This window comes from Drosophila montana, unplaced genomic scaffold (genome assembly GCF_035044405.1).
Source record: "Drosophila montana isolate Dmon_TW-CO22-7 unplaced genomic scaffold, ASM3504440v1 contig_2_1, whole genome shotgun sequence".
In the NCBI taxonomy this organism is placed as follows: Eukaryota; Metazoa; Arthropoda; class Insecta; order Diptera; family Drosophilidae; genus Drosophila; species Drosophila montana.
Window position 1 is genome coordinate 680,969 of NW_026997875.1, and position 12,645 is coordinate 693,613.

Sequence of the window (12,645 nt, forward strand, 5' to 3'; positions counted from 1 at the left end):
AATATGTGTGCATTAGTTTGGCCTACCTATGCCGCCCTCCTCGTCGCTGTTCTCATTGGAGGAGTCCTCGGAGTTGATCTCCATGACATCCTCGTGTCCGTAGCGTTTGATTTGTGTACGCCTGCGCGGCTCGGAGAGCACCAGATCCTCGGTCTCGTCACGTTCACAGGCATCGGGATCAATGTCCACACGCTTGGCCCATTTGGTCCAAAAGTCGGGATCATCGATGGTAATGTCCGACCGATTGCCCGAGGCCGCAAACGAGGCCTTCGAGAAGGTGGAACCCTTCTCGGATTCCATGGTTATGACCTGTGTGCGTCGTTTTAGGATCGAATCAATATCCTCCTCGCAGAACTTATCGCCGGCATTATCATCGTCCATGACGGCGCCATAGGCGCCCTTTTTGAGTAGATCTTCGATTTCCTTCTTGGACAATTGCTTGTTGTTGCCATCCTTGGAGCCGTGCGTATTCATCGACTGCAGCACAGCCTTGTCCAGGCCCAGTTTCATTGAGGCCTTGTCGAACATCTCGCGCTCGTAGGTGTTCCTGCACAGCAGGCGATAGATCTTGACCATTTTGCGCTGGCCAATGCGATGGCAACGCGCCTGAGCCTGCAGATCGTTCTGCGGATTCCAGTCGGAGTCATAGATGATGACAGTATCGGCGGCCGTTAGATTAATACCCAAACCGCCCGCCTTGGTGCAGAGCAGAAACACAAATCGATCCGATCCGGGCTTGGAATAACGATCGATGGCCTCCTGACGCAAATTACCACGGATACGTCCGTCAATACGCTCGAAGGGATACTTGCGATAGACCAAATAGTCCTCGAGTATGTCCAGACAGCGCACCATCTGACTGAAGATCAAGACGCGATGTCCATTGGCCTTCAGCTTGGGCAGCAGCTTGTCAATGAGCACCATTTTACCGGCGGAGAGTATAAGATTCTTGTAATAGGATTCGGGATCTTCGCCGTGTTGTGCCTTAAAATCATACTGGATCTGCTCCTCGGCACCGTTCAGCAGATACGGATGGATGCAGCACTTGCGTAGCTCCATCATTGTATTCATCAGATTGGGTATATTGGCGGAGGTGGTGCCCTTTTTGAGAAAACTAAAGTTCTGCTCCAATATGCCGCGATAGTATTTCTTTTGTATATTGGTCAGCTCCACCTCAATAATGGTCTCCTCTTTGGGCGCCAGAGATTTCTCCACATCGTCCTTGAGACGTCGCAACATCATGGGCTTGAGCAGCACCTGCAATTTGTTGACCTCCTCCTCGGTGCGCAGACTGCCAAATTCCGACATGAACTCCTCCTGTGACGAGAACTGACTGGGCTCCAGGAAATTGAGCAGCGAGAACAGTTCGCTTATGTTATTCTGCAACGGTGTGCCAGAGAGCAGGACACGATGCTCCAGGCTCAGCTGGCGCAGACCTTCGAGCAGCTTGCAATTGCGATTCTTGAGGCGATGCGCCTCATCGATCACACACAGCCGCCAATTGAAGGCCTTCAGGTCCATATAGTCGGTGACGATCATCTCAAAGGTGGTGATTAGCACATTGAATTTGATGGGCTCCTTGAGCACCTTGCCGCTGTCCGTCTTGTAGTAGAACTCATAGTCCTGTATCATCTGTTTGCTCGTAACCGAACCGTGATAGACAACCACATTCATGTCGGTCCAGCCCTCGAATTCACGCTGCCAATTCGGTATGGTCGAGAGGGGCGCTATGACCAGAAATGGACCACGTATTCCATACTCATAGACCGAATGGACAAAGGTCAGACTCTGGATGGTCTTGCCCAGACCCATCTCGTCGGCCAGTATGCAATTGTGTGAATTATACCAGGAGAACTTTAACCAATTCAAACCCTCCAGCTGGTAGGGTCTCAGGCTGTTGCCGCTCTTGTAGATGGGCGTCTTTTCCAGCTTTTTCCATAGCTCTGGATGCGGACGCTTGCGGCTCTTCCACTCGCAGCGCAAAGGTGTCTTATTGAAGCGCAAATATTGCTCGATTTTGTCATTGTCGACATCCTCCTCCAGCTCCCAGGTGCAGTCCTCGTAGGGCAGCGATTTCCATTTAACCAAATAGTGTTTGGTCGTCTCGCCGCTGTTTTCGTCCGTGTGCACAGACATGTCCAGCACGCGATCGACCTCAACGAAATCGGGATTGAAGGGCTCCTCTTCGATGTTCTCGAATATGTTGATCTGCTGTGCCTGCTTCTGCTGGAATCGCCTGATCTTGGCGGCCACACGGCGATCACCCTTGAGCAGCTCTTCTTCGGTGCGCCATTCGCAGTGCAAATAACTGAAATTGCGATATTTAACAAAATACTCTTCCACATCGATGAAGACCGGTTCGGGTTTATCCTCTTTCGGCTCCGAGTCCTTGGATTTATCGCCCTCTGCTTCTGCTGCTGCTGTCTTCGCCGCCTCCTCCTCCTCCTCTTCGGTCTGTTCTTCCTTCTCTTTGTCGCTGTCAGTTTCTTTTTCTGCCTTTGCCTCGGCTGTTGTCTCGTCTTCTGTTTCGGTTTTTACTTTGTTCTCTTCTGCCTTAACTTCGGCTGCAGCCTCATCGATCTCCATTTTCTCTGTTGCTTCAGGCTGTGCATCTTTATCTTTCTCTTTCTCTTCGTCTTCCTCATCGTCCGTTTCTTTTTCTTTACCCTCCTCCTCCTCCTCCTCCTCCTGCTCATCTGCTTCGTTCTTTGGCTCAGCTGGCGTTTCATTTGCTTCATCAGTCTTGGCCTCTGCTTCTTCTGCATTCGCTTGCTTCTCTATTTTCTGGGTTTCTTCAGCTGCTTTCTCTGCAGCTTCGTCAATGTCCATTTTCTCCTTCTCCGCCTCCGACTCCGCCTCCTCGTTGTCGGGCGTCTCTTCGTCGCTTTTCTCAGCTGCCTCCGACTTAACTGTCTCCGGCTTTTCATCCACTTCCATTTTGTCGGATTCGGTTTTCTGCTCTTCCGACTCTTTCTCCAGTTGTTCCTTGTCATCTTCCACTTTGGTGGACACTTCTGCTTCAGCTTTGTCCTCCGCCTTGTCCTCGCATTTTTCTGCGGTTTCTTTCTCTGCCGCCTGCTCTGCCTCCTCTGCCATTTCTGCCTCTGTCTTGGGCTCTGGCGTCTTGACTTTGGGCGGCTCTGGTATTAGCTCCCGCTTGCCCATGCGCACCGCCAATACAAGCTGCACCACCATGCTGTCCTCGTCGCCGGTATTGATGTACACATAGTTCGGCTTGGAGGACATGGAGGCTGCGGCAGCGGCGGCAGCATCACTGGCGCTTTGTCGTTCCGCCTTCTCCGCTGCCGAGGTGCTGGAACTGGCCTCCAGTTGACTGTTGGTGTCATCTGCCGCCACCGAGGGCTTCTCTTCGCCCGCCGAGCTGCCGGCCTCGCCCTCGGCGCCAGATTGTGGCTCTGTCTTCTCCACATCGCTGCCAGCATTCGAGTTGGCCGCATTCGCCGCCGACGATTTCTTCTCCTTCTTGACCGGTGAGGCCACCAGCAGCGAGTTCTCATCATCGGAGAATCTCAGCATGACGTCATCGATGTACTTCTTACGCTGAGTGTTGCGCGACGAACGTCGCTTATTCGAGTCGAGCTCCGAATCCGGGGGCGGTGATGGCGGCGGCGTACGATCCATGGTATCATCCTCGCCATCCGATTCGGGCACAATGCGTCCGCGATTGCGTCGCTTCTTGAGCGCCTTGGCGCTCAGCGATCCGCGATTCCGTCGCGCGCTGCCGCCCTCCTCGGACGTGGCATTGCGACGACTGCGCGCCGTGGAACGTTTGCGATCCCGCCGGCTGGGCGTGCTGGCCGCATCGCCAGCCGAATCGGGCACCGAATCGACGGTCTCATCGCCGGCTTCGGCATCTTTGTCATCGTCGTTGGCGCCGCGCGGTATCTTGGAAACAGGTATATCATCGTAGTCGGGCGATTCACCATCAACGCCACCGGCACCGCCGACGCTGGTCTCAACCTCGCCGTCATTCGACTTGGGCAGCAGCGGCTTGTTGTCCTCCAGTTCGCTGCCGTCGCCGGTCTGTTCGGCGCCATCGTCGCCGAACTGTTTGCGTCGCTTGCTAACGCTGGCGCGTTTACGGCCGGCGGCGGGTGACTCCGTCGAGTTGGGATCGTTGGGATCACGCAGTTTCTTCACCTTGGGCGTGCGATCACGCGGCGGTTTGTTCGGATCCTTGGGTGTGCGTGGTTTGCGCGGCTTCTTCTTCTTGCCGCTGCCATCGGTGGACGTGTCCAGCTCATTGGCCGAATGCACATCCTGCGACAAGTCGCCCATGCCCTCGCTATACTCGAGCAGCCCCACAACGCTCGTGTCGCCAGCTCCCTGGGTCACGCAATCCTCCGAGACGGGCAACTGGGTGGTGGGTATGCTGCTGCTGCTGCTGCTCGCACTGGCCGCGGCCACAACAACATTGCCGCTGATGTCCATCAGTTCCTGTTGCTGTTGTTGCTGCAGCGCTGCCGCCGCGGCGGCCGCCGCCTTGTCGCCCTTCTTGGCGCGCGGCTTGCGCGGCTTGTTGGCGCCCTTGCCGCGACCTCGGCCTGTTGTGCTGGACACCTGCGGGCTCTCGACCATCTGATTGTGCAGCACACTGCTGCCGTACATGGGCGGCATGCTCTGGTAGAGCAGACACTGTGGTCCGCCGGCGCACTGCTCGGCTAGCTCGTGCTGTTGCAGCAGATTCAGGCGCTCCTGCAGTCGCATCAGCTTCTCCTGATGCTGATGCTCATGACCGGGCGGCATGCAGTAGAGCTCTTGGATTTGTTGCTGCAACGCTGCAATTTCCTGCTGATGCAGCATCGGATACGGCGGATACATGCCGCCAGCTGCGCCCGGATAGGGTGGCAGCAACGGCGGTATATGTGTTGGCGGCGGCGGTGGTGGTGGCACCGGAACCGTTGTTCCCTGTGCCGTGGCACCCAGCGGCGGCTGCGTCTCGTAGCCAGTCAGCGTATGCGGCGGTATCGGGGGCATGCCCAGACCCAGCGGCGTCTGGCCCAGTGGCTGCTGCTGTTGTTGTTGGCTGAGCGTTATGTCCATTTGCGTTTGGCTTTTGTCCTCGCATATTTCTTCAGCGGATTTGGTCTCCTCACCACCGCCGCCGCCGCCGCCGCCGACGATAGCCAGCTCGCTTAGGGTCTGCTGTGTTTGCTCCGCCAGCAGCTCCTCGGTATGCTGCGGCTGCTTGTGATTGCTGTTGTCTAGCTCCTCCTGTGCCGGCAGCGTGGTCTCGCTGAGCATCTCCGGCTGCGTCTTGGACACGCTGTTGTCATCCTGCGCCAGCTGTGCACACAAATCTCCGCCAGCAGCTGCTGTTGCCTGCTGCTCCGACTCACAGACGCTCTTCTCAAAGTCCGCATTCGACGATTGCGAATTACTGTCGAGCAACGCCGCCGCCGCATTGGCGGCATTCGAAGCGGCCGCAACAGCCGCAGCGCTGGTCGAACTCATCGAATTGTTGTCAAAGAGACCCACATCGACGCCGCTCACATGGTGCGTGGTGTGCGCCGAGTCCGAGTTGCTGTTGAGCATGCTGTTCGCCACGGCATCCATGCCCGAGAGCAACGGCTGCTGATTGTTGCTGTTGATGCTGCTCTGCGAGTTGCTGTCGTGCACCGAGGTCGGCTGATTGTTGACAATGCTGTTCGTGCTGCTGTTGCTGCTGCTGTTGTTGCTATCATTCGCGGCGACGGCCAGCGTTGAGGAGTCATTCGAGTTGGCCGTCTCGTTGAGTATGCTGCTCAGATGATGCGAGGGCGTTGACGGTATGGGCGTGGCTGGTTGCTGTTGCTGCTGTTGTTGATGTTGCTGCTGCTGCTGATGTTGCTGCTGCTGTTGATGTTGCTGCTGCAGCTGCGGTATGGGCGAGCTGACATGCGCAGGCGACATGATTTGCTGTTGTGTGGCAGCTGTGGATGCAGCTGCCGCTGCTGCTGCGGGCGCTTGCGGCGTGTCTGTCAAGATGTTGGCAAATGCATCAAATTGCTGTTGGTGCTGCTGCTGCTGTTGGTTGCTGCTCTGCTGCGCATAGCTGGGCAGATGTTGCTGCTGATGCGGCGACTGTTGCTGATGTATGGGCGATTGATGCTGCTGCAGCTGCTGATGCGACGGCTGCTGCTGTGGTGCTTGGGCTGCACTAGCCTCTAGCGTCGGCTGCTGTTGGTGATGGGCCGCAGCGCTCAGATGATGCATGCTGGGCAGGCTCTGCTGATGCAGTGGCGAGGAGGACATTTGTGCGCTCAATTGAGCCTGCTGCTGCGCCTGCTGGTTGCCACCCACAATGTCATTGATGGAATGCTGCAGTTGCTCATTCAGCTGCTGTTGTTGCTGCTGCTGCTGCTGTTGTTGCTGCTGCTGCTGCTGCTGATGTTGGGGCGCCGGTGGCTGTGCGGCGGGCGCTGCTTGTGGCTGCTGTGTTGGCACGGGCACTGGCACTGGCACGGGTACGGATACGGGCACAGATACGGGCACAGATACTGGCACCGGCACCGGCACCGGCACCTGTTGGGCCATGCTCTGTCCATACATGCTCAGCTGATGTTGCTGATGCTGGGCTGCTTGTGCTGCCTGCGCTGCCTGTGCCGCCTGCGCTGCCTGCGCTGCCTGTGCTGCCTGTGCTGCCTGTGCTGCCTGTGCTGCCTGTGCTGCTTGTGCTGCCTGTTGCTGCTGCAACAGGGCATTGGCTTGCGCCTGCTGTTGGGCCTGCTGCTGTGCTTGCTGCTGCGCCTGTTGCTGTGCCTGTTGCTGCTGCTGTGCCTGCTGCTGCTGTGCCTGTTGCTGTGGCGGTGGCTGCTGTGCCGCCTGTTGCTGCTGCTGCTGTTGTTGTTGTTGCAAGGCCGCCATATGCGGCGCGCCCCATTGCTGATGATGCTGCGGCGAGGGTGAGGCGGGCATGCGCGGTCCCATGACCGCAGCGCTGCGATACGATGTGGGATAATCCATGGGCGGCAGGCCATGCGCCTGTGTGGGCATGACCATTTGTTCGAGTGCTTGCAGCGTATTGACTACCGGCGGCACACCGCCAGCTGCCACGCTAACGGGCACTTTGGCCCCGCCGGCGGCTGCGCTGGGCGGTTGCGGTCTCGGTGATGGCAGACCAACCATGCCCTGTATGCTGTGCTGGCTGGGCGAGTTGACCTGCTGCTGCTGTTGCACCTGCTGCTGCTGTGCTGTTTGTGGTGGCTTGGCGGGCGACACGCCCACTGGACGTGGCGACATTTGCGGATGCGGCGACATGGTGGGCGGACGCGGCGACATCTGGGGCGAGAGTTGTGGAAACGGTGCACGATACTGCGGCGAGGAGTTGAGCTGAGCGCTCGCCTGATGTTTGCTGCTGGACATATAGGGCGGTGCGCTCTGCTGCTGCTGCTGCGCCTGTTGCTGTGCCTGCTGCTGTGCCTGCTGCTGTGCCTGCTGCTGCTGATGGTGACTGCCATAGCTGGGCGGCATGCCCATGTGAGGAGGCGGCAGGACAGCGCCTGGCAGCTGCTGCTGCTGCATCAGGCTCACATGGTTCGGTTGTTGCTGCTGTTGCTGTTGTTGTTGTTGTTGCTGCTGCTGTTGTTGTTGCGCCTGCTGCTGCTGCTGTGTCTGCAACTGTTGCTGCTGTGCACTGGCTATATGCGCGCTGGGATGCGCACCCAACTGCGCAGCCTGCTGCTGCTGCGCAGTCAAGTGATGCGTGGGCGGCGCTGCGCCAGGCACGTGCTGGCCATAGGCACTGGCCTGATCCAGTGCCGCATGGCCGTAGCCCACGTGCTGGGGTGCACCGCGTCCCGGCTGATGTTGCATCGGGCTGCCGTAGGGACTGTGCGCGTATGCCTGCGGTGCTGCCGGCTGTGCTGCTTGAGCCGGCGCGCCCGGATACAATGGATGTTGGCCGGGCGCCTGTGGATAATGCTGCGGCAGACGAGCCTGCTGCTGGCTCTGCTGCTGCTGCTGTTGTTGTTGTTGTTGTTGTTGCTGCTGCTGTTGTTGTGGCGTAGGTGGCTGTTGTTGTTGCTGCTGCTGTGGCGCCAAACTGCCATAGCCGCTGGCACCCAGGGCGCCCATCATATTCTGCTGCGCGCCATAGGGCACCAGTTTTTGCTGCTCCTGCTGTCCGTAGGCGGGCATGTGCTGGCGATAGGCGCTGGCGTTGCTCTGACGCTGCTGCTGCGTCGGCGGCGCCGCCTGTGGATGTCCATAGGCGCCTAGGCCAGCGCCTGGATAGGCAGCTGCCTGGCCCGGCACCGATGGCGCCGCACCCCAGCCGCTCAGATCGCCCATGCCGACGCCCATTGCTGCATGCTGATCGGTGGCCCCCAGCCCGTACAGGTTCTCCGCCGTTGGCTGGTACGATGGATATTGTGGCTGTTGCTGTAGCGGATGCGGCGCCCGATGACGCGGCGGATAGCCGCCTGGTGGGCCCATGGCCCGCGGATTTGCCGCTGCGGCAACGGCTGCTGCGGCGGCCGCATCATAACGGTAATAGGGATCTCTGTGTGTCAAAAAGGGAGAGAGCAAAATTTTAGAATGAGATGATATGGCAAAATACACATGAGGTTTTAGAGAGAGTGCTACGAAACCCAAAAACTGAGAATCCCGGATATATTCTTTACGTCTACATACTTAAAACTTCTTCAAATTAAACCCAAAACTATAAGAGATGCCTTATCCGTATCCTTTCATTTTGGGGTTATATTGTATGTATTATATTATAGATATATAATAGACGGAACTGACTAAATTGACTTGACTATAGCTAGTATTAGGAAGTGTTGCCTGTGCCAAATATTATAGCATACCATATTTCTTATAGCTCCCAAGTTGTAAAAAAGAGTCAAACATTTTTAAAACTTGTGCTTCTATAAAAAGTGACTACTACATTAAATAGCTGCCATTAAAAAAATCGGACTAAAATTCAGGTTTTTTGATGATATATATAGAATGATATCTCATATAAATATATAATAATTTAAAATCATCTACAAAACCTTTGTTCAGATATTTTACAGAATAAATATATGTGAAACAATTTAAATTCATCCAAAAAGGCATTTTTAGATATTTAACCGAAATTCTTGCTAAAAAACAGACAAGAAAAATAGATATTTTTTTTAGCAGCCCCAATACACCCACACCTACAACCACGCCCACCCACAGAGTCAGTGGGCGGTGGAAAGCGATTAAAACTCACCCTTGATGATTGCCGTGAAACATATTTTGTGCATTTCCATCCATCAGATTTTTGAAACGCAGCGAACACAGAAAATTCCCGTTACGCGTCGAAGGACGCGACGCTGCGTTTTCAGGTTTGGTCGTCGATTGGCTTAATTTTGATGCTGCTCTCTGCGCGTGGCCGTTGTCAAATTGGGATATATACTACGGTTCGTAGGTGGTGGTGGGGAGATTGGATGGGTGTTACGGTCTGGCAGGATGCGTCCTGCCGCGACGTTGACTCATTTAACCACAACGCAGTGCTGGAACGTTCTTCTACACTGTGAGAAATACCTCAAGTTCCTTTTTTTAGTCGGTTTTTCCTTTGTATTGTTTTGTTTTGTTTTTGTTTTTCCTTTTCTTGTTTGGAGTTTGTTGCTAACTACTAAACTTAATTACAGCTCATGTGCAGTTTTTGGGAACGTCTTCCGTTATTTATATATATATATATATATATATATATATATGTTTATTATTTTTATAGTGTATACACATTTGTGTTTGTCCTTTTTGTTGTTGCGCACACTTCATGGCCGACCTTTGACATATTCGCAGTGAAACATTTGCTCACAGCTGTAAAAATTGTTAAGATAAACGTTTCGGTTCAATTAAAATAAGTTCTATAAACAAAACAAAAACCCCTAAACTTTTGCGTAAAACGGTAAATTAACGGTAAACGTATTGAGCGATTTTTTTTTTCTTATTTATACGTAGAATCTGAAAGAAGAGGAAAAAAAGAGAAATGCAAATTACTAAATTGCTTTATGTGAGCTTATACTAGTTTAATACTATACACTAATTCTATGCTAAAGTAACTACATGGGAATTATTACTGGTACAGTGGTTACTCGTTAATGGTAAACTCTGCATTTTATTTATTTATTACAGTGTATTCTCGAGAAGTAAAATTGAGTGTTGTTTATTTTGATAAGATTTGAATTTGATTTAATATGATTTTAAAACTCTTCAAACCAAAATAGAAGCTTAGATTCGAGGCTTAATGCCTTGAAATGGACGACATTTTTTACTTCTAAAAGTTTCTAATTCCTGGAGATGTTACAGCATCTTCTGGAATTTAAAACTAGCTGTAAATTATTACACTTTAGAAGTGATATTCGCCTTTTTCAATGCATTAGACGCCTTCAATTCAAAGTTCTAATTGTTTAATTTGTTTCTTACAATCTTAAATATGTTTTAATATAGTACATTAATTTAAGAAACATTACTGCAGGTTAAATGTTAAAATGGATCTAGGCATATGCATGTAAGGTAGCTTTTAGCTTATTGAGCGCTCACTGTATATACATAGCTAGATATTGGTTGCTTAGGATTTATCTAGGTTGTCGTCACATCAACGTTTAAGGGGAAAAGCTATACGCTTATGAATTTCATCATTTACACATACAACGTACAGTTTGACCCCCTAAACATTTGAGTGTTTTTCTACACAAAGCTTTAAGATGCATGTTAATAGAATTGTAAAGAACCTGGAATCTATTGAAAATCTCAAAACTTTTCAGCTAGGCTGTACCGAAATACCATCCCCCGAAGAAAAATGTAACAAAAGAAGCTACAAAATTGAGACGAAGTGTTGGAAAAGGGGACAAAAAAAAGGGAAAAGTGTTAGCAATTAATGAGGCGTGGATTAAGACTGGCCGTTGGTATTGCCATGGTAGGCTACGCTTTAACTCCCTTCTTTGGGAGGCTGGAAGGCATTTCTTACGAGATTGTTTTTTGTTGCTGCTGCTGCTATTGCCGGGGGTGTTGGTGGGTGGTGGCGACATCTTTGCAGTGAGAAAAAACAATGGCAACTCTATCGATTTTTCGCATTGTCTGCAAAGGTTTAGCCCCAAAAATCTAAAGTAGCAGCAGAAGTAAAAGCACGAAAAAAAAAATAATGTGAAGCAACAAAATAAAAAAGAAGGTGATGCGGGTGTTGCCCGTTGAGCAGCATTTTTGAGAGGGGTGGGCGGTGGTGGTTAGGCAGCAATGCCCAAAAGATATGCAAATGTTGCAAACAGCAGCCAAAAGGTGCGGGGTATCTGTACAATTGTGTGTGTGTGTGTGTGTGTGTGTGAGTTAGTGTGTTTGTAAATGGAAAGTGTATGCCAAGTGGAGAGATACAGCGAGACAAAACTACAGTCAGCGCAATTGTATATACGAGATATGCAGCAAGTAGCTCGCATCCTAAGCTACAGTGGTCGCTCGTTAATTAGAACATACAAAAATTACGAAATTATTTAGAAACATTTTTTTAATGTTTGCAAATACAAGGTTAAAATTCTGAACTATTTTTTGCTAAACGAAAAAGTGAATTTTAAATAACTTTAAATTACAAATAAAGAATGTATCACCTAGTAGTCGACTAGTATTCGTGCCTTATTTTGGTAACAAGCTGTGCTTAAACTCTCCGGACTACCGAGATATAATTTTATTTGTTTATAATTTATTTTTTTTTTGTATTTTTGCATTGGTGTTATTTTTTTTTGCATTTTAAAAAGTTCTAATCTGCTTGCTACCACTGTACGAAATATACAGTTAGCAAGTAACGCACACACACACACACACATGCCTAGAGGTACCGAATTGCGCTCTGTGTACTGTTATAAATACGTGCGCACATATTTCGCTTACCAGACAGTCAGGCAGGCAGGCAGTCAGCCAACCACAGTGGCAACACTAACTCACAAACACACACGCACACATGCACAAACACACACACACGAATATATATAATAAAGCCCCCATACAAATACTCACACACATAAACACATGCATCAAAAACTTATGTGGAGTGCATGACATGAGCGCTAAGCTCGCTTAGGCTTTGCCTCCCGCTTACTCTCCCACTACAAATTGCCTGCTCCTCTTCGCACAGCACCCCTCCCTTAAGCACCCGCACTCCTCCTCTTGGCTTCTTCGCTGCGAGTTGTTCGCGCTCGCGCTCATTGGGCAATCATTTAGTCAGTCGTCGTTGTTTGTTGTTGTTGTTTGTAATCAATTACATTTTGCTTTTGCAATTTCAGCTATTTATTTATTTAGTTTCAGCTTTTTTTCCATTATTATTAGTCTAGGTATTTGTGTGTGTTTGTGTGCAAAGTTTGTATCTAGCAGATAGCTATGTTTATATGTATGTATGCATGTATGTATGTGTACATGTCATTGAGTTTACGTTTTTTTTCTCCTCTTCGGCTGCTTTTGCTACGTTTTTGGCGTCGCCAACGTTGCCGTCAAGTAATTGCAAAAACAATACACTAAAAGCAATAGTAATATGTAAAGCAACAACAAAGCATCTGAAAAAAATGTGAAATTATGTGTGTGTGTGTTTGAATTGGCTATGCGCGCACAACTGTACTTTTGTTTTAAATAAGCGAAAAATCGATTAAAGGTGATAATAGACAAGCAAATTTCTGTGTGTCCAAC

At 51.1% G+C, this 12,645-nt stretch overlaps 1 protein-coding gene across 17 annotated transcripts in view; it reads right to left on the reverse strand.

Moving 5' to 3' along the window:
• kis (kismet) overlaps positions 1-12,645 on the reverse strand; it is a 45,830-nt gene that overhangs the window by 26,603 nt on the left and 6,582 nt on the right. For all 17 annotated transcript variants that reach the window (XM_064684833.1, XM_064684838.1, XM_064684834.1 and 14 more), the window contains 2 exons: positions 9,203-9,795; positions 27-8,503 (listed from right to left, as the gene is read on the reverse strand). In XM_064684833.1, coding sequence (XP_064540903.1) covers positions 27-8,503; positions 9,203-9,246 — 8,521 coding nt within the window. In that variant the 5' untranslated portion in view covers positions 9,247-9,795. Of the gene's footprint in view, positions 1-26; positions 8,504-9,202; positions 9,796-12,645 lie in introns of those variants that run through there.